This window comes from Pavona decussata, unplaced genomic scaffold, assembly GCF_977016875.1.
Source record: "Pavona decussata unplaced genomic scaffold, jaPavDecu1.1 SCAFFOLD_219, whole genome shotgun sequence".
Lineage (NCBI taxonomy): Eukaryota > Metazoa > Cnidaria > Anthozoa > Scleractinia > Agariciidae > Pavona > Pavona decussata.
Window position 1 is genome coordinate 656,809 of NW_028145624.1, and position 23,192 is coordinate 680,000.

At 38.8% G+C, this 23,192-nt stretch overlaps 2 protein-coding genes across 6 annotated transcripts in view; one reads left to right on the forward strand and one right to left on the reverse strand.

Annotated features, from left to right (window-relative positions):
* Nucleotides 1-4,257: 4,257 nt before the first annotated feature.
* LOC146459387 (uncharacterized) lies at nt 4,258-12,941 on the reverse strand. Its single transcript, XM_085089538.1, has 6 exons — nt 12,877-12,941; nt 12,742-12,807; nt 12,290-12,436; nt 10,276-10,377; nt 9,314-9,488; nt 4,258-5,908 (listed from the first exon to the last, which is right to left on the reverse strand). Exons 1-6 carry the CDS (start codon nt 12,880-12,882, stop codon nt 5,628-5,630), a joined length of 777 nt encoding a protein of 258 aa, XP_084945664.1. The 5' UTR covers nt 12,883-12,941; the 3' UTR covers nt 4,258-5,627.
* Nucleotides 12,942-20,997: 8,056 nt separating this feature from the next.
* LOC146459388 (proprotein convertase subtilisin/kexin type 6-like) overlaps nt 20,998-23,192 on the forward strand; it is a 67,218-nt gene continuing 65,023 nt past the window's right edge. For 3 of the 5 annotated variants that reach the window (XM_085089603.1, XM_085089604.1, XM_085089605.1), the window contains exon 1: nt 21,000-21,219. In XM_085089603.1, coding sequence (XP_084945729.1) covers nt 21,061-21,219 — 159 coding nt within the window. In that variant the 5' untranslated portion in view covers nt 21,000-21,060. Of the gene's footprint in view, nt 21,220-23,192 lie in introns of all 5 variants that reach the window. The other 2 variants (XM_085089600.1, XM_085089601.1) reach the window with 1 other exon arrangement.

Sequence of the window (23,192 nt, forward strand, 5' to 3'; positions counted from 1 at the left end):
CGCCTAATGTCCATTATTTAAAAAGCTTAAAGCACCTGGCAATGTTGAGTGAGCTTGTGATAACTGATTTCTGTATCTGCAGAGCTATTGTGTCGCTTTTATCTCCCACTAGCTCTTTAAGTGCCTTCCTGACATCTCTTGAATAACCTCCGAGTACATCCACAATAATATTGAACTGTCTCACACGATATTCAGGATATCTCTGCTCGAGCTCCCAGCGTAATGGCCCGTACTTTGTTGTCTTCTCGGCATCTTTCTCCTCCCTGTTTTCAACCCAAGGGCAGCTCACCTCTATCACCGATACTCTCTTATTCTCCTTGTCCACGATGGTGGCGTCGATTCTATTCGCCTTTACGTGCGTGTTATCTGCATACAGGGGAATGTCCCTGTATGCTATCGCCCTCTCATTCTCGTACATAGGCTTAGGCTGGGTTTTCGAAAACCATGGAACCTCTGATGTAACTAGGTCCAGTGCCCTGATCACTTATTATTATTATTATTATTATTATTATTATTATTATTATCATTATTATTATTATTATTATTATTATTATTAATGACAATACTACAATACAATCGGCCTACACAACTTACAGTACTGTAGGATTCAAACGTGAACATTCTTTTACTTTAGATTTTTCTTGCGCATTCTTCAGTGCTTATTATGCTTATCACGCATTCCCCCGGCACTGCTTATCTTACTCGCTTTGCTTGTACTTTAGGTTTTTTGGCGCCTCAATCACTCGTTATAATTTTCTAGTTTTTAACGCTCAAGGTCAGATCGATTTTCTCAAGACTTTTCATCCTTCTAGACGCTTGATTCTCTTTTGGCTTTGTTCTTGAAACATTTGAAGTACGTAGTTTTGTCAGTTGTTATTTCGTGTCTTTTTCCTGCTCATCTTTTTTATTATTTCTTGCTTCAGTCGAACCATTACCATCACCATCATCATCATTTACTCAACTCTTCAACAATTCACCGTTCTCGGCCTTCGCCAGAATTTCTGTCAGTTTAACGAGTAGATGCGTTCGAATTCCAGCGCAAAACCAATAAAGTTCTCCGGTTAAAGTTGTATTGCCGTCTCAATAACAATACAAGTACTACCAACACTTAAAGTGCTCACTATGGAGTAGGTTTACTGACAGAAAATGTAATAAAATAGAAAAAGATACATTAGTACTAAAATAGGTCAAAATACAATCAAGAGAGGAACAATTTAAAGAGGAGCACATTTTTCCATTCGCTACTGGAATAATAAGTTTTTCTGAAATTCCAAATGTTCCAAATCAGTTGCCACTGAACTAAGGAACTGTGCAATAATTATCTGGAGGGGGGCTCTAAGATTAAAAGGGGGGCCTGAACTTAAACCAAAGCGCAGGGTAGGGGGGGGGGGTAAGATGCAATTTCTTAAACATTTGTAGGGGGGGGGGGTTAGAAGTTAAACTGAGAGGTCTGATCTCAATCCATGGACTCAAGATAATGTATATTACATGTAAGCTAATCAAAATCAATTTTTGGAATTTTTTAGGAAATATATATATTAACAGCTTCAAATTGACAGACAAAGGTCCTGGAGCAGGTGTCCATAATATAGAAGTCCAGGACTTGTTCCTTCAGGTGTGCCAGTTGCTTGAATCAGACCATCGTATTCGTTTGCATAGGGCGCCGCATGACTCGGCGCAGAACGAGGCGCGAGGCAGAACGCACTAATGCTGCAATTGGAGAAGCTCTTACGTCAGGAAGTCCGGTTGCCCCACCCAATGACCCTTTTCACAGGCTTCCTACTGCAGAATTGGAAAGAATGTGCTTGAAAGACATAGAACAACACTGCATTGCCTGGGAGGAAGCAAATACTTGGTCAATGGCCAACCAAATTGCACAGCGTATTCATGACGAATCGGGTCCTGGAAAGAATGACTTCCTGATCTCCCTTGCCAGCTACCATCCGGAAAGTCACATCCTGCTTCATCTCTCCAAGTACCTTCTTAAATGGAGGAAGGCTTCTCCACAGCAACGACACAAAATATGCGGGAACGGAGTTTTTTCAAAGCTTCAAAAGATGAAAGATGCCCATGTGAAGCAAGGACAATACTACCTTGAGTACTTCAAGTTTTCATGTGACCCAACCTGCGATGAATGCGAGGAAGAAGGTTGGACAGGTGGCATTCCCATTACACGATCTCCATTGCCAGCCCTTGATCCGTCCTCGCCAGGAAAGTATCTCCCAGTTGATGAACCTCGTTTGGCTCCAAGCGATGTTGACAGTATCCTTCCTAGTGTACAAATGAAGAAGATGTTTGTTGAAAAGAAAGTGACCCCTTCTGATAACCAGGCCATACGGCAAGCATGCTTAAAGCTTAACATGACGAAAGTTCTTGCAGAAGATATCTTCAGCACCTTGAATTCTTGGCTCTAAAAGCAGACAAAAGAAATCTGGAAAGAAACACCATTCCAGAAGATATTTGTTGGGAGTGCAGAGACGATGTTGAAAGACTGACTAACAAGCGACTTCGGCTCTATCTATGGCAAGAATGTCTAATGGTATCTGGAAACAAGGCACAATTAGTTGAGCGAATAGTTAAATATGCAGATGGTTCTGTAGCAAGAACATTTGATGAAGACATCGAAGATGATGATGAAAACATGCCCTCCAGATCTCATGATGATTCTGAGGAGCCAACCGAGTATGAATAAGGTGGTTCATCAGGCGACGATTATGTGGAGCGCAGCTTCAAAGTTTTATTTATTGGTGATGCAGACATACCAGAAGTAGTGTAAAGGTAAAGAGGGATGTAGGGATGTAGGGAGGATCGGAGGTTGGGTAGGGGGGAGGGGTTGAAAGTAATCTCCCCTCTAGACGGGGGTGGACAAGAAGTTATTTTAACTTTAATTCAGGGGGGGTGCAACTTTATTTTAAGGCCTACTTTGCTAATTTTAGACCCCCCCCCCCCTCTAGATAATTATTGCACAGTCCCTAACTTATAAAACACTGTTTAAAGTCACTGTACATATTGAAGATCCGCTTTTTTATTTCTAGTAATCAAGTACGCCGGCCTCTATTGATATGCCAGCCTAAAGCTAAAAGGCTACCCTGTTTAAGAAAAGATGACTTGGCTTGACTATCAAAAAGATTTCGCTTCGTTTAATTTGGGCAAAACTAATCAAACATTTGACAAGGTGCTCTTCCTTTAACAACATATTGCTCTTAGCACCAACGAAAAAATATTATATAAGTGATTTTTTCTGGGAAGAACAAACTATAATCAGGTTTATCAGCAATTTCTCCAAAATACACAGTCCTGAAGAACTTGAAAACGTTGTCCAAATTTTTTAAGTTGCAATCTATTTCCATCCTAGCCATCCGCAGCCACAGATAATTCATCTTAGTTTTTGTGCCGTAGTAGGTACGAAAGAACGAACGAAACGAACGAAACCATTATTTTAACGTGTCCATCAATACAAACACATGTTTCTTGGCTATTCTGAAAGTGAAATTACAAATAGGTGACACTGTCCCTTTAAGGATTGTTTCAGGGCGATGCTTACTTATACAGAAGTGTTTTTGTACAGTTTATGACTATACGGGCAACGCAGATCTTAGTATGGGCTACTGGAGTCCAAAAAGAATATTGGGGGTAGCGGGGCAATTTTGAAAGATAATTAAGCAACAATTTATTCTAAGAAGCAGTAAAATACAAAGCAATGAATGGCGTATTTTTTTCCGAATTGAAGCTTTATTATCTCTGAAAAATGCATGGTTACTTGGTGACCCTCAATTTTCTTTTTGGATACCAAGAACTTGCTAAATTCTGCTTTCTCCGCATAATTTTAACCTGCGCCACCACCCATATAGGAAACCCGAGTATCTCGTGATGCGCAGAACGTATGCGTTGAGCGAAAGTAGGCACCGTCCTTAACATTGCTGGTGGATTTTTTAGTTCCAAATGCTCTATGACAAAACATCTGTTGATCACTTCATAGTAGCTCCAAAAAGTTCTTTGTTATCCGTAATCATGTCAAAGTTGCCTAATGCTGTATGGTTGTATATAGCTCGAGTTTAAACAACAACAACGACAACGGACTAAAGTTAAACAACAGTCACCATCTGTACCACTTGTATTATTCATCAAAATGTATCCTCACGGATCTCTACTAAAAATGAGGTGCATTATTTATGGAAGTAAGAGGTATCAGCTGGGCAGAGCGTCCTATGGAGGTTGAAGTGTAGTTAAAAAACTAAAAAGGAAAAACACAACAAGGCCAGCAAAGGATATTTGTTTATTTCATAAAACGTCAAGTCAGATACATATAAAGATATGACTTAAACGTACCATTACAAGGATTATATAGCTTGGTAACATAACCCACGATCAATTATTTTCTTTACACTTGAAGTTAGTAACAATTACAATAGCCTAAACTGTCTCAGAATAGTTTTACGTACTCTATACTTGAGCTATCAACAACGTTGTTTTATTGTAGACTAGACTATTTTTCAATCTATTTTGAAAATCAAGTTTAAAATCACTGAGCTATTTTTAGCAAAAAAAAAAGGAAATGTGTGTAATAAATGTAATAAATTTTCGACATTTCTTAGAGAGGATTCCCGATAACTATTTTTTCCACATTCAATAAAACCTTTACGATCTGAACCGGTATTTTTTGTTCAAAAATTCAGTATGCCAATTTGTCAATAGGAGCTAAATTTTTCAGCGAAAATTTAATGGAAAATTGCCAAATGTAATCGCACAAACAGAAACGAGCCAACCAAGACATTCTTTTTTTCAAAATTCAAAAAAATTAGAGTGTCTCTCTAACACCTATTATTTACGTAGATGGATTCAGATTACACACGCACTTGACCTGCCATTGTTTTTACTTTAGAATGTTTGATGCTGTACAAAAATGAGGCACATCTTGACAAAGCAGAGAGATGTATTGCAAACTAGCAAAAGTTAATTTAAAGAAACACTTAACAGTCAAACCTCTATTAAGGGCTTACTCTCTTTTAAGCGGTCATTTCTTAAAGTCTCGAAAATTGCTTCCCCGATTAACCGTAAAAACGACATCTATTTAGCGGTCACCTGATTACAAAGTCCTAACGAGTCCATTTTTATTGTCTTCGCATTTGTTAAACGGCCACTTTGTTAAAAGAGACTCCAAAACAGTAACTGTAAGTATGTCCATTCTGGTAACCAAATGTTATAATTTCTCTTTACAGATGACAAAAGGAAGTACAAAATTTTTACTGGCGAATTCGCCCTGTGTGGCTTTACTCCTAAGTCAAATTGCTCTGTTGTTGATATCTTTTTACTCCAGTTACACTTGTATTAAGCGGGTCAATGAGCCGTTTCCCAATGGTGACCGTTTAATATAGGTTTAACTATAACTACGAAAAATAAGTAGGGCAGAAAAAATTGCCCGTAAACCTGTACCCGGTCCGTCCAAAAGAGGAAGTGCCAAGAAGTGTCGAAAGTTAAATGTTTTTTTTTTAGTGACTCTGTCCTAAACTTTTACGCGGACTTCAAATCAAAATCAAATTCTTATCAGGAAAACTAAACGAGTAGAAACATTCAAAATCTTAACAAATCTAAATAGCTGTTCCGCTGGCAAGGAACATTCGTAGCTCTCAGGTAGGACATATGAAGTCACAACAGATTGGACTCCGAGAACTTCTATGCACAGATTTGCAGTTCCATGACATTTTCACTGGTGCCTGATTAGTACATGTAACATAATGGAAGCAGTTCATGAGCCTGCGATACATTTTGCATGTTAAATCCCAGTTTACATCTTCATCATGGCAACCACCTTTTTTCACGTATTCGAAATGATCTCTTCCAAGCGTTTTAAGGCAAGATTTATGTTTCTCTACAATCCAGTCTCGCTTCTGACGTCTGTTTCGGATAACTGCAAAGCAAGTGACAGACAGATGAAGTTTTGGCTTCACACCGTGGGTACTATATAGATTAAGACAGTCTGGTCAACTGAAGAGTTGACTTGGCGTATTATTACTATATAGTTTCTTACCGCACAACCTGTACGGCACTCATCAGCGATAAATAGCCAAATGTAAAATTTTAGATTTACATTTTATTTTACATTTTACATTTGGCTATTTATCTGATGAGTGCCGTACAGGTTGTGCGGTGCGAAACTATATAATAATAAATATGCCAAGTCAAATCTTCAGTTGACTAGACTGTCTTAATCTATTTATGCTCTAGTTTTTCCATTGAGCACTCTGACAGCAGTTCTGCAAATCAAGAGGCTTATTGGAGTGCTCAGCTGTTCTCTTTGGCACCCTACGGCTTAAATACAAGGGAGGAATTTCATTGAAAAAAACAGAATCTGTTATAATTAGTTTACGTTCCTGCATGATTAATCATTCAAAGGCCCCTTCCTTGGATTTTGTCAGCCCTTCAGGTGTTAGGTGGACTCAAATGCCCTGCCCGGAGAACCTATTATGATTAGCATTGCTTAAGGACCCCTCCCGGGATTTTGTTGTTTATTGGCCCTTTCGGGCCCCAAAGGCCTCGTTTTGGGATTTCGTTACGCAATATTTTTACGTGAGGATTGATTGCCTTTCTTCAGACATTTGTGTCTGATGCCTGCCGCATTGCCTCTTCAGTAATCGTGTTCGTTTTAACCAGTTCAGATTCAGTTTACCTTTTAGTTTTTATCTTTCATCTTTTGTTAACTGTTCTCATTAGTGTAAAAACCCGCATATAAGAACCTAGTGATATATGAACCTAAAGGCTAAAATTTGGCATTTAAAAACCCAAAAATATAAGAACCTGTTCAGTCTGGCAAAGAAAAATAGGTTCTTATACAAAAACAATCACTCCAATTTTGATGGTCAAAATTCTGGATTTTAATTGTGTGAGAAACTTCTGACAAAAAGTTATTTTGTATATGTTTTCTTTGATTTATCTATTGTTGGACCATTACTTTTTCTAATTTATATTAATGACCTAAACAATTCTACCAAAAATTTATCTACTATATTATTTGCAGATGATACTAATCTGTTTTGCTCAGGTAAGGACATAAATGAACTCGAGTGTAATATAAATGCGGAATTAGTTCATGTTCAAGAATGGTTAACACTAAATCAACTTACACTCAACATAAAAAAATTTAATTTCATAATATTTAGAACAACAAAGAAACAGTTAAAAATATCACTGACTCTTAAGCTTGACAATAAGGAGATCCAGAGAGTAGATAAAACTAAATTCTTAGGAATTATAATTGACCAGCACTTAACATGGAAGAATCATATTGATTATATCACTAAGAAGATAATAAAAACCACCGGTATGCTATGTAGGATTCGCTTCTATGTCAGTCAAGTACTATTGAAAATATTATACAATAGTTTGATTTACCCTTACCTACATTACGGAAATATCGTCTGCGAAAATAATTACCCCAACAGGCTAATGAAATTGTTCAAATTACAAAAAAAAAGCACTACGTATCATAACATTCTCTCCATATACCGCACCATCTCTTCCTCTTTTTATAAAGATGGGTCTCTTAAATATTCACCAAATTAATTACCCGGGGGGGGGGGGGGGGTACTTCCTTATAAGAGGCTAATGGGGATGTGCCGCTGGATGGGAGCGCATTTTCACGACTGGATTGACTAGAATGGGGTTTCATTTTCAATAGATTTACTAGAATGGGGTCGCACATTTTCGGATTTTGGGGGTAAGAAAATTCTATTAAGTAACGATTCAAAATGGTCTCGGTTAAAAAGTTCAGAAAGTTGTTGTTTATTAAATGTAACAATCACCTCGCATTACATTTCGTTCTTGAAAGTAGATGCATTAATAAAAAGTGACTTAAATGGGGTCACGAAAATTGCATTTTCCCAAAAAGTGACTAAGATGGGGTCTATAACTGGCCACAAAATAGACTATAATGGGGCAGGGGCTCTGAGAGGCCAGCGGCACATGCCCAGCAAAACTAACCCAAGTACCCCCCCCCCCCCCCCCGGGTTAATGACCTACTAATCGAATCTTTCAGTTTTAGTCTTATCAGTAAATCGTTACCCACCTATTTCAGTGACCTCTGCATTGAAAACACGGAAGTCCATGCATATGGTTATAATACCAGGAATTCAAAACATCTACATAAGTGTTTTAACCGAACTAACTATGGAAAATACTCTTTAAGAAGTAAGATAGTTGATACAGGGAACAAAACTCCTATAGAAATAAAACGACCTCTTTCTATACATGTTTTCAAAAAGAAAATGAAGCAATTCTTTCTCTTTCAATGATAATGATATAGGCGTTAATTTAATTAATTTTACTTGCACCTTTAATTTTATTATTACTGTTATTTGTACACCAAACCTGATATCCTGATTAAGTTAGCTTAAAAATGTAATTTGAATCAAAGGCGGACTACTTTGTAAAAGCCGGTAAGGGTTTCTTTAGTCTTCCTCCCGACTTCAATGTAAATTGCACTATGTACTTATTATGTTACTTATAATTGTGGGAAATAAACATTCATTCGTTCGTTCGTTCGTTCGTTCGTTCGTTCGTTTGTTCGTTCGTTCGTTCATTCATTCATTCATTCATCCATTTACATTTGTTTGGATTTTCACTGGAGTTAACATAGTGTTGACGGGCCAACGCGACCCCTGCAGTTTGCAAATCTTATGCAATTTTGTTGTCGAATATACAAGTGCTAAACCATTTTGTATAAGTAATACAATATTTCTGCCAAGGGTTACACTTCGTAAACCTCTGAAAAATAAGAACCTATTCAGAACCTAATCAGCCTGAATTGTGAAAAACCTCCCTAAAATATAAGAACCTGTTCAGCCTGACTTCGAAAATTCTAGGTTCTTATATGCGGGTTTTTACTGCATTGTTTTAGGCCCACTGGGTTTGCAAAGGAATATTCTATAAACTATAATTTTAATTGTAACTCGTCGAATATGGTCTATTTGTTGACATGTAAGATTTGTGAACTTCAGTATGTTGGGTTTACCACCACAAAATTCAGAACAAGATTTAATCGCAATCATAAATATAAAATGAGGCGCCACAGAAATTTAGATCGGGCTCAGCAGGATGATCTGAACATTGGATAAGCATTTCTGGAGTGAGGGACACAATGGATTGAATGATATGAAAATACAGTTGACTGACAGGGTCAACAAGACGGAGGATCTCAGAGACAAGGAAGGACAATGGGCATACAGGCTAAATACTTTGAGCCCGTATGGGTTGAATACGGATGACTTTTGAAGAAATTGGTCTGGATCACGTCTACTGAAACTCTGCCTGTACTTACTTGCAGTTCCATTTCCATTGCTTGGATCAACTTTGGTGTGTTCCGTGTAGTAAATCGGCAAAGCTCCGCAAAAGTCCAAGATCTCCTTCGTGAGAAGAAGTCTGTTAGCGGGTCCAGTTACAGTAACAAGAGTTGAATCTGTCTCCTCTGGAAGCGTGCCAGTCTGGGAAGCTGCCTGTGGAATCACAATGCAAGATGAAATAACTGCATTAATAAGGAAAACCGCCACGGATAGAAAAATCTTTTATCTTTTTTTAAGGTTTAGTTATTTATTTGATATGACCACAAAACATTGGCAACCAGCAAAGTTTAATTTAAGGAGACCTCTAAAGGCCTGGCTAAACTAGGAAACATTGTTGCGGAAACATTGGTTCTTGTTATGTTTTTGAGGTGGCTAAAATAGCGCGAAGCAAACAAAATGTTTTGCTAACCCGGTGGCTAAACGAGGAATTGTTTCGGAAAACAGAGGGTCACGCATGCGCATAATAATAAACTGACTTTGTTGCAACAATCTCGTTCCCAGAGCCCTCGTTACCCTTGTCCAGCGGAGCGGGAAACGCTGGACAAGGGTAACGAGGGCTCTGAGAACGAGATTGTTGTTGCAAGGGAACATTTTAATGAGCAGCACTGGAAACTAGTCAACATTGCTTTCATGGTGGCTAAAGTGGGAAACATATGTTTCAGAAGCAAAATTTGTGTCCGGGTAGCAAAAATTTTTTTGACCTGAGGCAAAAACATTTTCTTATTTTCGAGCAGCAAAATTTGTTTCCGCAACATGTTTCCCGCGCGGCTAAACTGAGAAACATTTGCCTCCGCAACAGTGTTTCCGCAACAATGTTTCCTAGTTTAGCCAGGCCTTAAAGGCAGCGCGATAAACAAATGTAAGGCACAAGCACTAAGGTGAATGTATTGGCGAATATTTGAACAAGTTTTGACAACACGGGCGGCATGTGTTTATTTACCCGATCGAGGTCCGCCTTCAGTTTCCCTGGCGATGACATAGCTGAGTCCAGTTTTGAGATGTAGCAGACTTTCCGAGACAGAATCCTGGTAACAGTGACACGCTGTAGATCACGAAGCATAAATGTCAATAATGGAGGTTTCCGAAACGAAGGATAAAGCGCTTTAACAAACCACTTGGTGTTATTAACCCATATAAGCATCACCAAAATGACACCCTAATATCAGTTACATCGCGTTATCAATCGATTATAACTGTACAGGCCCGCAAATGATCCCTGGACCGGAAATGATCCCCAAATTGGACCGCAAATGATCCCCGGACGGGAAATGATCCCCAAATTGGACCGCAAATGATCCCCGACCGGATTTCGTCGCTTCATCAATAATTATAGAATGGAATGGACTCGGGAATTTGGACATGGTATTTAAACTTTACACACTTCATTTTTTTTTCTTATAACGCAACAATCATTTTATTTAAACGCTTTGCATGCAATTTTTTTTTAGTTTAAAAATTACAGTGTAGCTGTTAAGTGCAAATAAAAAGAAAATCAATTGTCCTATAAACTGGAACATACATGTATATTTTTAACTTGTACGATTACAACGCCAAAAATGGGTACGAATTGTACGAAAATCCTTTTTTTTTTTTATCTCCTACACCGTAAATACTGAAAAAAAAAAAAAAAAAGCGAAAGCTAGCGCAAGGGGAAACAGCAAACTCAACCGCGCCATTTTCCCACAGTAACCTGGTTTAAATTATGAGCTCTGCCAGTCACTCCAAATAGCTGTCGCTTTCGCAAGTGAGGATTGTTTCCTTGTTCTCACGCCTCCAAAAAAAAAAAAAAATCTCAAGTGCACAAGTAGTCCCGGCTCAATCTGTGAGCGATGATCATCTTGTGATGGTCTCTTGTGCAATAGCGGTCACGGCGCAAGTATGGGAATGTTTTCCCATACTTGCGCCGTGACCGCTATTGCACTTTATAATCGGGCCTAGGAAGTAGAAATACTGTAAAGTTCTTAGAAGGGATGACATTTTTATTAAGAACTTTACAGTATTTCTACTTCGCAAACCCGATGGTATATATTCCCGTACAAACTGTCATGTTTTCGCAGTGACAGCTATTGCACAAGTGATAATCGCTCACAGCTTGAGGTTGGGCCACCTAAGCGTATGTTGGACTGTCAAAAGGGTTTCGATAAAGTTTGTTAATGGCACGACCTAGATCAAGGAGAAAAATTCAATTTCGTTTTGAAAGAGTTAAGTGTCTTATCTAACTTTTTTAAAACAGAGTTTTAAAATATTGAAGCAATAGCTAATTGTGAAGGAAAATGTATTTTCAAATCAAAGGTGTAATAATCTCCGAGACTGACACGTTTTAAAAAATCAATAGCTTTTATGTTTTGTCCAAAAATTAAATATTGCCAGGTTAATTTTGTCTTTTAGCACAGTACGTTTATCGGTTTTTATTGTTGTTATAAAAGCCTGAGGAATTCTGTGTTTTCCTCATATATCCGTGAACTGACATGGAGTCCAGGACATTCCTTCATTTTGCGGTACATTTTATTAGAATCACTTCCGGTCCGGGGATCATTTGCGGTCCAATTTAGGGATCATTTCCCGTCCGGGGATCATTTGCGGGCCTGTACATAACTTCCTTTCAGGATTTCAGCACCCAGAGAAATAACTATGTTACGGTTACTTTCAGCATAAACTTACAGTTTTTGTAAATGACCTAGATCCGCTCAGCCAATATCTTTACATACATGTATTCTGATATACACCTTTCATCAGGGTGGAGGGGTGCCTAGTGCTTAGTCTGACCACCCTTTATTAAAAGCCAACTGATCTGTCTCCCGCCTGTTCAGTTGGATTCTTAACAACTATCATGATGTTCAGTTTGCAAATTTGGCTCAGTCATTTTGCAGTGTCCCAAATTAACACTGCAGTACTAAATACTTTGACATTTAAATATGGTTATTATCATTATTACTGCTACTACGTGCGCTTACCATCTTAAAATCGTGGTAAAAATCAGCGCCCTCGACGTCATTGTGAGCAGGAACTCGGAAAACTTCTACGTCGTTTTTTTCATCGACATCGATTTCCTCTGAATATGGTGTTCCTTTTTCCACGAGATCCATTTTATAACGATTAACCTGGAAAAAATTTGACGGAAATATTGATCAATTTTCACTGACGTTTAGCATGTGATGGCCTACCCTAAGAGCGAACAATTTTCTTTTTAAAACAGAAAAAGCTATGAGTTTCTCACGCAGAATATCTCAATTTATTAAAAAGTGCAAGAGTCAAAAATTTATATACGAGGCTTGCAATTTGATGGAACTGGCCTTCATGCAACTGTACCTGTACTCAGCATAAAAAGCCAAGTTGTTTCTAGTTTATTGGCTCATAATGAGGGAAGCCTTACTGAGCATGCAGTGCATTCTCTATTCATACTAACCTCTCCATGTGTAAAACTGGCAAGAAGGCATAAAATCTCCAAGCCGAGAACTGTAATTGCGAATATCTGAAAAGCAAAAACGGAAAGTAAGCAGAGATGAAGACCAGGTTTAAGAATAACGTTAAAAAAAGTCACCTTCATGGCAGAACTCAGCTGAGAACCAAATCGTTCGGTGAAGTTAATGTGCAGCTTTTAGCAAGCAATCGCAAGATCATAAGATTTGCAGAGGTGCATTTTACTATTTATAGGTTTTCCAGAGTAAGGTAATACTGGTTTATTTACTACTTCTAAGCTGTATTGAATTTCTCTGATTTCCCGCGTCTTTCTGTCCTGTTCTCTTCAGTTAGCGGTGAAGGAAGGCTTTGACTTCCCGGATTGCTGAAGGAAGTGGAAGAGTCGTAAGACATCTTCCCATGTACCAGATATTTTAGTTTGTTTAGAGAAAAGATTAGTAGCTGTGTCGGATTTGTTGAAAAAGAGTTGCGAGAGTTCAAACTTGGAAGAAGCCAGAGATGTCGATCAAGGCGGGAAAGGACGACTTATTTGGACCCTATACACTGCAAAACGTATTCACTTGATCTTTGTGGTAGCTAGCTGTGTTAGTTTTTAAAACTGTGACTAAAGTTTTACTTGAGCGGATTAAACCGTTATTTTGGATTTCTCTGTTATTGGATTATCTGATTTCCGTCTTTCTGTCCTGTTCTCAGTTCAGTTAGCGGTGAAGGAAGGCTTCAATTTCCCGGATTGCTAAAGGAAGTGTGAGACATCTTCCCATTTACCAGATATTTGAGTTTGTTTAGAGAGAAGATTAGTAACTGTGCCGGATTTGTTGAAAAAGGGTCACGAGTTCAAACTTGGAAGAAGCCAGAGATATCAGTCAAGGCGTGAAAGTACGACTAATTTGGACCCATCACCACACGACGTACTCATTAGATCTTAATGATGGCTGTGTTTATAGTTTTTAAAATAGCCTACTAACTGACTATTACTGATTGAAATATTTCCTTGAGCGGATTAAACCGTTATTTTGTATTTCTCTGTTATTGAATTTCTCTGATTTCTGTCTTTCTTTCCGGCTTCCAAGAAGTGTGTTCTCTTCAGTTAGCGGTGAAGCCGGGAGGCTTCAATTTCCCGGATTGCTGAAGGAAGTGGAAGAGTCGTAAGACATCTTCCCATGTACCAGATATTTTAGTTTGTTTAGAGAGAAGATTCGTAACTGTATCGGATATGTTGAAAAAGGGTCACGAGATTAAACTTGGAAGAAGCCAGAGATGTCGATCAAAGCGGGAAAGTACGACTTATTTGGACCCAACACTGCAAAACGTATCCCATTGATCTTTGTGGTAGCTAGCTGTGTTAGTTTTTAAAACTGTGACTAGAGTTTTGCTTGAGCGGATTAAACCGTTATTTTGGATTTCTCTGTTATTAAATTTCTCTGGTTTCCGTCTTTCTGTCTTGTTCTCTTTAGTTAGCGGTGAAGGAAGGCTTTAATTTCCAGCATTGCTGAAGGAAGTGGAAGGCCTCTTCCCACGTACCAGATATTTTAGTTTGTTTTGAGAGAAGATTAGTAACTGTGTCGGATTTGTTGAAAAAGGGTCGCGAGTTCAAAGTTGTAGGAAGCCAGAGATGTCGATCAAGGCGGGAAAGTACGACTAATTTGGACCCTACACTGTACAACGTATCCAACTGAGCTTTGTTATGGCTGTGTGTTGATGTACTGTAGTTCTCTTTATTTATTACAGCCATTTCCATTATTGCTTGCAGCAGAGAATAGCATCTATTTCAGTTTCGATATGTCAGTAGGCGAAATAATCATGAGAAGATTTTTTGACGTTCTTAATAATTTATTCAAAGTATTCTGTTCGGCGTGTTTGCATATGTTCGCAAATTTTGAGCTACAAACTAAGAACTTCCTGTGCATCTCAAATACTTACGTTTGAAAGCTTGTTGAGTCAAACGGTATATTTGGACGGGTAATTAAAAATCTATTCTCCTTGACTGTAATTCCATTGCTTCTGCTTGAAACAGAGAAATGTCTGTACGTGCACTGGTTTGTTAGAAATTATCCTCAGGCTGATAATTACATTCACAGCTTTAGAAAGTGCACGATGACGGAGGGAAAAACGGTTATTTTGTGTCCAAGTTTTCGTCGCGGATATAGAATTTCAGAACATGATACGCGGAGGGATGTAAATTGGGTTGCCAAGTAAGCGGAAATTACAAAATTTACTTCTGTGGCATCGCAAAAGAGGTTATGATTTACCTTTAGGTGATGCAATCATGGAGTTATATAACTCATTTAGGACGCTTGTCAAGCTGAAAACATGAGAAAACTTGGACACAAAAACTACTCTTCGGTATCATCGGTAACATCACGATAATGCGTTGATGACATGAATAATTCCTTCATCTGCCAAAATCCCTACAAATTTTCAGAAATTCAGCAGGTTTAGGTGTGAACATCTGCCACAGAAATTTGGCTTATAAATTTATTCATAAGTAAGCCCGCTCCTGCGCGACCTTAACCGTATTCGACCAGCTCTCATTCTTTATTTACTTCCGGTTAACCAAATCCCCTAAACCAACGGTGCTCAAGTTTATCTAATAGAGGATACTATAATTAACAGTATCAAACGCTTTAGAAAGGTCCCGTAAAATATCCCAACAGTGTACAGTCAACTCCCTTTATTGGGACCGCGAGTTTAGTGTCCTTAATAGCGAGAGTCCGTAATACAGTCAACTCTCGCTTTTCGGACACCTCGGCTATTACGGACACCCCGATAATACGGACAGCAGCTAAATTCCCAGCAGAAATAAATTGCAGACATTTGAGTGAAATAAATTCCCGCTGTTACGGACTCTCGCTTGTGAGGGACACTAACTCGTGGTCCCGAGGGTGTCCGCAATAAAGGGAGTTGACTGTAGCGGGAATTTCTTTAAGTCAAATGTCTGTAATGTATTTTTGCCGGGTATTTAGCTTCTGTCCGTATTATCGGGGTGTCCGTAATAGCGAGGTGTCTGCAAGGCGAGAGTTGACTGTATTCATTTCTTTCTATTGTCTGTGCCGATATTTTATCAACAAGCTCAGCCGACAGCTACTTGCTGGGTTGAATTGCTTAGCTCTGAATTCATACTGATTGTTGGACGAAAGATCATGTTTGTTAAGAAATGTAATACATGTAGCTCTTTTAGACATTAGTTTTTTGAAAACTTTGGAGAAGCATGGCAAAAGTGACTTTGGTTTTTAATTGGAAAATTGCTCTTTATACCGTTTGCCTCCGGCAAATACTGGTGGTGACACAAAAGCAGTTTTAAGTGCATCAGGAATTTTACCAGTGAGGAAGGACAAAGTAAAAATGTCCGGAGTGAGTGGTTTTACAATCGTAACTATACAATACAATACTTTATTTCACACTGATAAATTCCCTAAAAACATGATATTGATATTAGGGACTGTGCAATAATTAACAGGAGGGGGGGCTGAAAAACCAGAGGGGGGGGCATTACCTAAAATTGCTGCCAATATAGGGGGGGGGGGGGGTCAAAGTAAAATCACTCATTTGGCAGAGGGGGGGCCTTAAGTTTTATTCGAAATGTAAATAAACTTAAACGCAGTTAAAGATTCTCAATACAGGCTTCATGATAGACTGTAACAAATATCAATACGAACAGCTGTTAAACGATTATTGAAAAAATTCCATCAAAATGAAAAGATAACTGATTAATTTTAACCCTTCTTCTATTTAATTAAGCTGACCCTATGTAAAGCAAAAATCATGCACTTGTTTTTTAGCATTCCCCGTAAAACAATGGGAATCAAACAGATCTCGTAGACAAGCTTTGTCGGTTTTTGATGTGAATAAAAGTAATGTTTCTTCATCGACTGAATCGATTTGCTGAATTCCATACATCTCTGGCTCATAACAAAGTTCAACAGGCTCTCCTCCCAAGGATCTAAATATAATGCAAGCCCTTTTTCGTCTGTTATTTGAAGCGTTCAATCTACTGTTCTTTGATTCTTTTCTCTGCTCCTTTCTCTTTCTGGCTTCAGAAGTTTTGGATTTTGAGCCAAAGTGGTAAGCACCCCGGTACTTAGCAAATGCTTTGTTTAAATCTTCAATCAAGCGATCAATATCCTTCTACAGGAGGTGTGTGAGAAGTTGATGGTTGATGAAATCACTCTCAAACGTTTTGTTCAACACCGTGAGTTTATTGCATTGAAAGCTAAAAAAAGGGAAGCTGAGCGCAATACCCTTCCAGACATTAACTGGAAAGAAGAAGATGAAGTCAAATCCCTCACAGCAAGACAAATTAAGATCTATCTTAAGCAGAACAATCTTCCTGTATCTGGAAGCAAAGCCGTGCTGGTAGCACGTGCTCTTGATTTCTCGCAAACTGGAACACGAAACAACGAAAGAATTAGTGCCAATGACAGTGACACAGAACTCCTATCCAGTGATTCCGAATGCGACTCTGATTCTCACACAAGCACTTCCGAAAACAACTCTGAGTTGGATTCAGATGACTCCGAAACGGATGGCTTTGTTCAACACTCATATGAGGTATTATTTGTTCCAGACGACGACATCCAACAAGTAAGCGTACGCTTACAGTAACATGACAATATAAAAGGTATGCACTTAAAGGCATCTATGGTAATGGTGGCGGCGAGGAGTGAGTGTGTGTGTGTGTGTTGATGGGGGGGGGGGGGGGGGGTGCGACGTTATTTTTAACATAACAGAGGGGGGATTAGAACTAATTTTTTAGTTTTGGAGGGGGGGTACTGTCTAAGTTTTTGCTAGATAACTCTGGTTTTTCAGCCCCCCCCCCCTCCTGATAATTATTGCACAGTCCCTTATAAATGTGTATTCAGTTAATTTAAAGTTTTATAGGTATTAATAAGACCAACTAAATATAAATATAATATCTATGGTGGAAATGCCTATTGCCAAAGTCAGTAAACCATATAGGTTTCTAGTCAGACACTAGTCTCGTTTAATTACATTTCAGTTAAATGTAGACATCTTCATACACTCAGCACACACACTCACACACGAGATTTTAGAAATGTTCTTTATAACTTGTTTTTAACCTTCCTACGTTTTAGGATACCTTGAGTTATTCAGCTGGTTTTTTCGAACCGACATAGGCATATCTTACACTTACCACAGGTATACAGTCGACTCCCGATAACTCGAACCTTGAAGGGAAATTGAAAAAGGTTCGAGTTATCGGGAGTGCTAGTTATCCAGGGTAAAATTATATAGAAAATGACCTGAAAGGAAAGGAAAATTGGTTCGAGTTAGCGCGAGGTTCGAGTTATCTGGAGTCGACTGTACATAGGTATGCATAAACTTTCATTAACTTACCGCTAGGTATAGCATTTATTTATACATTGAGGGAAAAAACCCATGGAGAATCAACAGTAGGACACAAGGTCCCTTACAAGGGTCGACCTTCAACGGTCAGTGGACGTAACAGAAAACAGAGTAGGTACATGCATACGAATTACAATGAGTCTACAGAAGCGAACGGCATGTATACAGGGAGAAGACAAAAATACGAACAGAAGCGACTGAGTTTGACAATGAAATTTTGAGTTCTTCAGGGCTCTATTCTGGGCTCCATACTATGTTTCATTTACATAAATGACATCTGTCACAGTTCGCAACAATTTTTTGTTTTTTTCTTATTGTGGTGACACCGGTTTACTATCCTCTCTCGCACACGTTCTTTTGGCTCGTCACGCAATCTTTCGTCCCCAACGGGAAAAAGAGTTTGCTAATGTGTCACAAATACACTAGTAGACAAAATGAACAAAGACTTAGAAAAAAAATTTATTTTTGGCTACAAATAAACAAATTGTCACTGAACTTTTCAAAAACTCACTTCACATACCGTTTTCAGATCGTCACGAAAAAAAAAAAAGGTAAACACGCGAAATTCAAATTTGCAAGTAAGGGGGTGGGACCGGGGGGGGGGGGGAATCGGCCTGCTCAATATTGTGTTACTGCTGACATGTGTGGAAATGGTGGAAATGTAACAATACCTGATTTTGGGCAAATACATTAAATTAACTGGTCGCTCTGCGGACTACTTCCCGCTCTCTTTCCTCTACGCCGACGAAAGTTTCGTTTTCCTGCATTGCTGAAGGAAGTGTAACTGATATGCTTATGGTTTGTTTACAGAGGAGTTAAAATAGACTAGTGTTTTGTTACTTACTCACGAGGCACGTCGGAGTGCTGAAGCAAGGTCACGAGTTCAAGCTGAAAGAAAATAGAGACATCCATAAAGTTGCTTTGGAACTGGCTTTGTATTAAAATTATAAAATTGTTCCACTCCTGAATTTAAACCTCAGGATTACTGTCACGATATCTTTTGGTTCATTTTATTGTCGTAATGTCTCTATTTCAAGTTACAAGTGATTGTAACAATGGCCCTCTACGGCTTACAAAACCACCGGGAGCAGAGGACAGGCTCAGAGCCCTGGGATGGGACAGACTGAAAGGAGTGAAATTTGAAAATTCCAGCTAAATGTACTGGAAAATTGTAGCGCAAATCGAGTTTGTTAATATAAATACAAGAACAAGAGCTTGACACTTTGTTCGATCACGTTCCTGGAGTAACGTCAATAAACTCGATTTGCGCTGCAATTTCCCACTGAATTTAGCCGAAATTTTCATTATATTTGCCTCCCTTGCACCCCTGAAATCCGTTCCATGGGCCCGTTTCTCGAACGTCCCGGTCCGATAAGTGTGGTGATAAATGTTTCTTAACTGGAGTCAATTTTTGTTAGCTTTGAATACTAAATTTTAAAATCTTATAATTCTATGAAAACATTGGCCAAGTCTGTTTGAAATCACCGTGTGATCGGCGAAAAAACATTTAAAAAAATACTTTTCGGGCCCGGTAGGTTACTGGGTCTTTCGAGAAACGGCCCAGCAGCGGTATCAGTAAAGAAATTTACGGGTCACCGTTTTCAGTGGAGATGAAGCACCATTCATGAATACCCTAATGCTGGAATGTTTGTGTAAATTAACTGGCCGTTTCTAGTTCTCCGCGACTACCCGCTTCCTGTCCTCTGAGCTGACGAACGTCTCGTTTTCCTGCATCGCTGAAGGAAGTGTAACTGATACATGCTCAGATTTAACGGATGTTCTGGTTTGTTTACATAGGAGTTAAAATAGAAAGGTGTTTTCTTACTTATTCACGTAGGAGTGCTGAAGCAAGGCCACGAGTTCAAGCTTGAAAGAAAATAGAGGCATCAATAAAGTTGCTTTGGAACTGGCTTTATATTAAAATTGTAAAAAAGGCCTGTTTCATTCCTGAATTTAAGGATTACTGTCACAGACTTGTCACGATATCTTTTGGCTCATTTTATTGTTGAAATGCCTCTCTATTTCAAGTTACTCACCGTTTCCGAGATCAAGCGCATACATGAATATCCATGTTGATTCTTGATAAGGCTTTCACTGTTGTTATTGTGACGATACTGCAAATTAGTCGCTTTATACAAATTTTCTTCAGAAATGTTTGTTTGAACACACCCTTTTTAGTTGAATAAATCTTCAATGAGGAAATTTGCAAAGTTTGCACAGCCATATCTCCTCGCGTCACGCGAGAAACAAAACCCTAATGCCCATTGTACCGGGACGGACAATGAAGAAAAATGCCCCTCTAATGCCTAGATGGGATGGGTACGTTACTGCTGGTACAAAAGACTCAGAACAAGATCCCCATATCCTGCTGACAGGTCGTTGATCTACATTCCTCCTCAGTGCGCGCGCTCTAGGTATGGCGTGGCTAAACAGTAATTCGCAAAACGTCCACCTTTTCTCACTTTTCTGTATTTCTGGTAAATAATATGTTTGACAGTTCACCTGTTCAAAAGGATGGTGTTCTTATGTGTTTCTTGAAGGACTGACCCATGTGAATAAAAGTGACAGGAATTTTCGAACCGCAACGCGTGCAAAATGACGGAAGTCGAAGTGAGCACAAGTTCGCGATCGATCGGGCGCGAGGAATCGCGCAATGACCACGCGAGAGTCTGTAATATAAAGTCTTTTGTCGTCTCAGAAATAAATTTTTCTTCCGTGAACAATCTAAATCACTCGCACCTGCAGAACAGGTGTTATCTGTATTTTTTTTCTATAAGTATTTTTTGGGAAGGACAAGCGCCCGAAAAAAACTTGCAGCATGCATGCAGGCACCTCACGCGAGGGCTTGCTTTGTAACCTCTCTCTTCTATTGCGTCATGTGTAAATATAAAGGAAAGGGAAGCTGTATTTCATTTGACTGGAGAATCCCAAGGAAACAGATATGCACTTCACAATTCCTTTAGTTTACTGCATTTTCTCGGGTGCAATTTTTAGTTTGAATGCTCTGGAGTTCTCGAATCGATGGACAGTGCAAATTGATGGCGACGAGCCTGAAGCAAATAGACTGGCCGAAAAGCATGGCTTTGTAAACCTTGGAAAGGTAAAGACAAACACTTATTTTAATAGTTAAGCTTCGTGTATATTACTTGGACCATCCCAGATAGACTTCTTCATTCTCTATCACCACGCTCTCTTCTGAGAGTAGTCTACTGGTTCAATCATCTATCATCCAGATAAATCGATGATAAATATATTAAGCAGAAGACTGCAGTTTTCGTTACCGGGACTGAAACTTCTTTGAAAGGTGTTTGAAGACGTTTGCAAGGGTGATTGTATACGCTAGAGTATTTTAAGATTGATACAGATGAATTAAACTCCCAGATGAAAGGGAGGTGATCATGCAATGTCTTGATCTTTTTTGAGGTGGATATAAACACGCGTTTTCAGTACCTAAGGTCTCAGTCACTTCTGAGTGTTGAAAATTGGCAAAGTTTAAGACATTTTAAGTTTGCTCTGTGTCATTACTTTGGAAACGTGCCTGGTTAAGAAATTAAATTGAGTGTGTTTACTCACAGAGAGCATATTTAAGCTTATATATCTTTGTCTCACCAGAGGGATAAATTACATTTTCAGTAATTCCTTCTTTAGCCAGTTTTCACATTAAATATATATCCAACTGTTTGAAAGATTCTTAGTAGTTTCAATTTTGTTTAAATTGCAATAGACCTTTTTCATGACTTCTTCTGAATTAATCTCCCAAATTTTGTAGATTTCTAATGATTTAGTTTCTCAAGAAGAATTGGTAGTGATTTCCTTAGCTGTCAACAGTCAGTGTTAATTTTTTCGTTGCATCCAAATGTGTTGAATTTCCACGTTACTGGGTTTTCAACCCAGTGATGAATAACCTTCAAAAATAAGGTTGCTTCCATTCACCCTACGTTTCTCGTATTGTATTGTCATTGGCTTCCCTGAGTGGGGAGCCCGGGCCATAATAGGTTGATTTAGCAACAGAATGGGAATGTCATTTGAGGACACGAGAGGGCATGGAACAGTCTGGATGCGAGTCTTTTTTAATAAATTAATAATAATATATTTAAATTTATACCGCGCAGTTTCTACAAAAATATTCAACTGCGCCTTACAATAAATATTAAATTAAAAATAAAATAGAAGTTCAAAATTACAATTCTAAAATTCCATAAATAAATAAAATAATTCATCAATAATGCAAATTATTTATAATAACTATAGTAACTAATTAAATGCCCTATTAAAGGGAGAGTTTCACGGTTCAGCGCATGTGCGAGCGATAACGTAAGCGCTGTCAAGCCAATTGTTTTTGAACCAATTAGAAGCGAGTACACAACACCGGCGGGATACGGCGGGGAAGTCTTATAACTTGCTGGCATAAAAATAAAACTGACCGGCCAGTGTTTCGGTCACGTTCTAGAAAGAAACAAAAAGGCTGTCCATGTAAAATACATGGGGAATTTTGCAGCGCCGCTTCGTGAATGTCCCATGACATTCAAGAAATGCCAGAACTTATGCGAACGTATACGGTTTTATTACGCGGGATGCCCTGAGGGGGCATACCGTGTCTAAAAACGGGTCGATTTCTTTTTTTTTTTCTTCGTCGTATACACAAATCGGTACATTAATTTATTCATTAAACTCTCCCCTCTCCTACTCGGGATGTATTGTTTTGATTGTCTTCAACAAAAGCAGGCCAATCAAAATCCATTCTTGTCGCTTATATTGCGAGGGAGGGGACCCACTCACCCCTACCTGTGTGACGTCAATGCATCATTTGATATATTTATTAAAGACGGATTAAGTCGCGCCATATTGTTTTAACATGTTCTGGACTCAAGTGTGCCGTTTTCAAAGGGAAATTTCACCATTTTGAAGCGGCAAATCGAAAGAATAACTTCTAAGAAGCACCCGACACGTAAAACGGTGGAAATTGGTGAGTTCTTAGTGAAGGAATCGTGCTTTGTTTGACAGTCTTAGACCACGACGCGAGACTGAAAAGAGGTCATTGAGAAGCTTACGTTATCGTAATGGAATTTGACA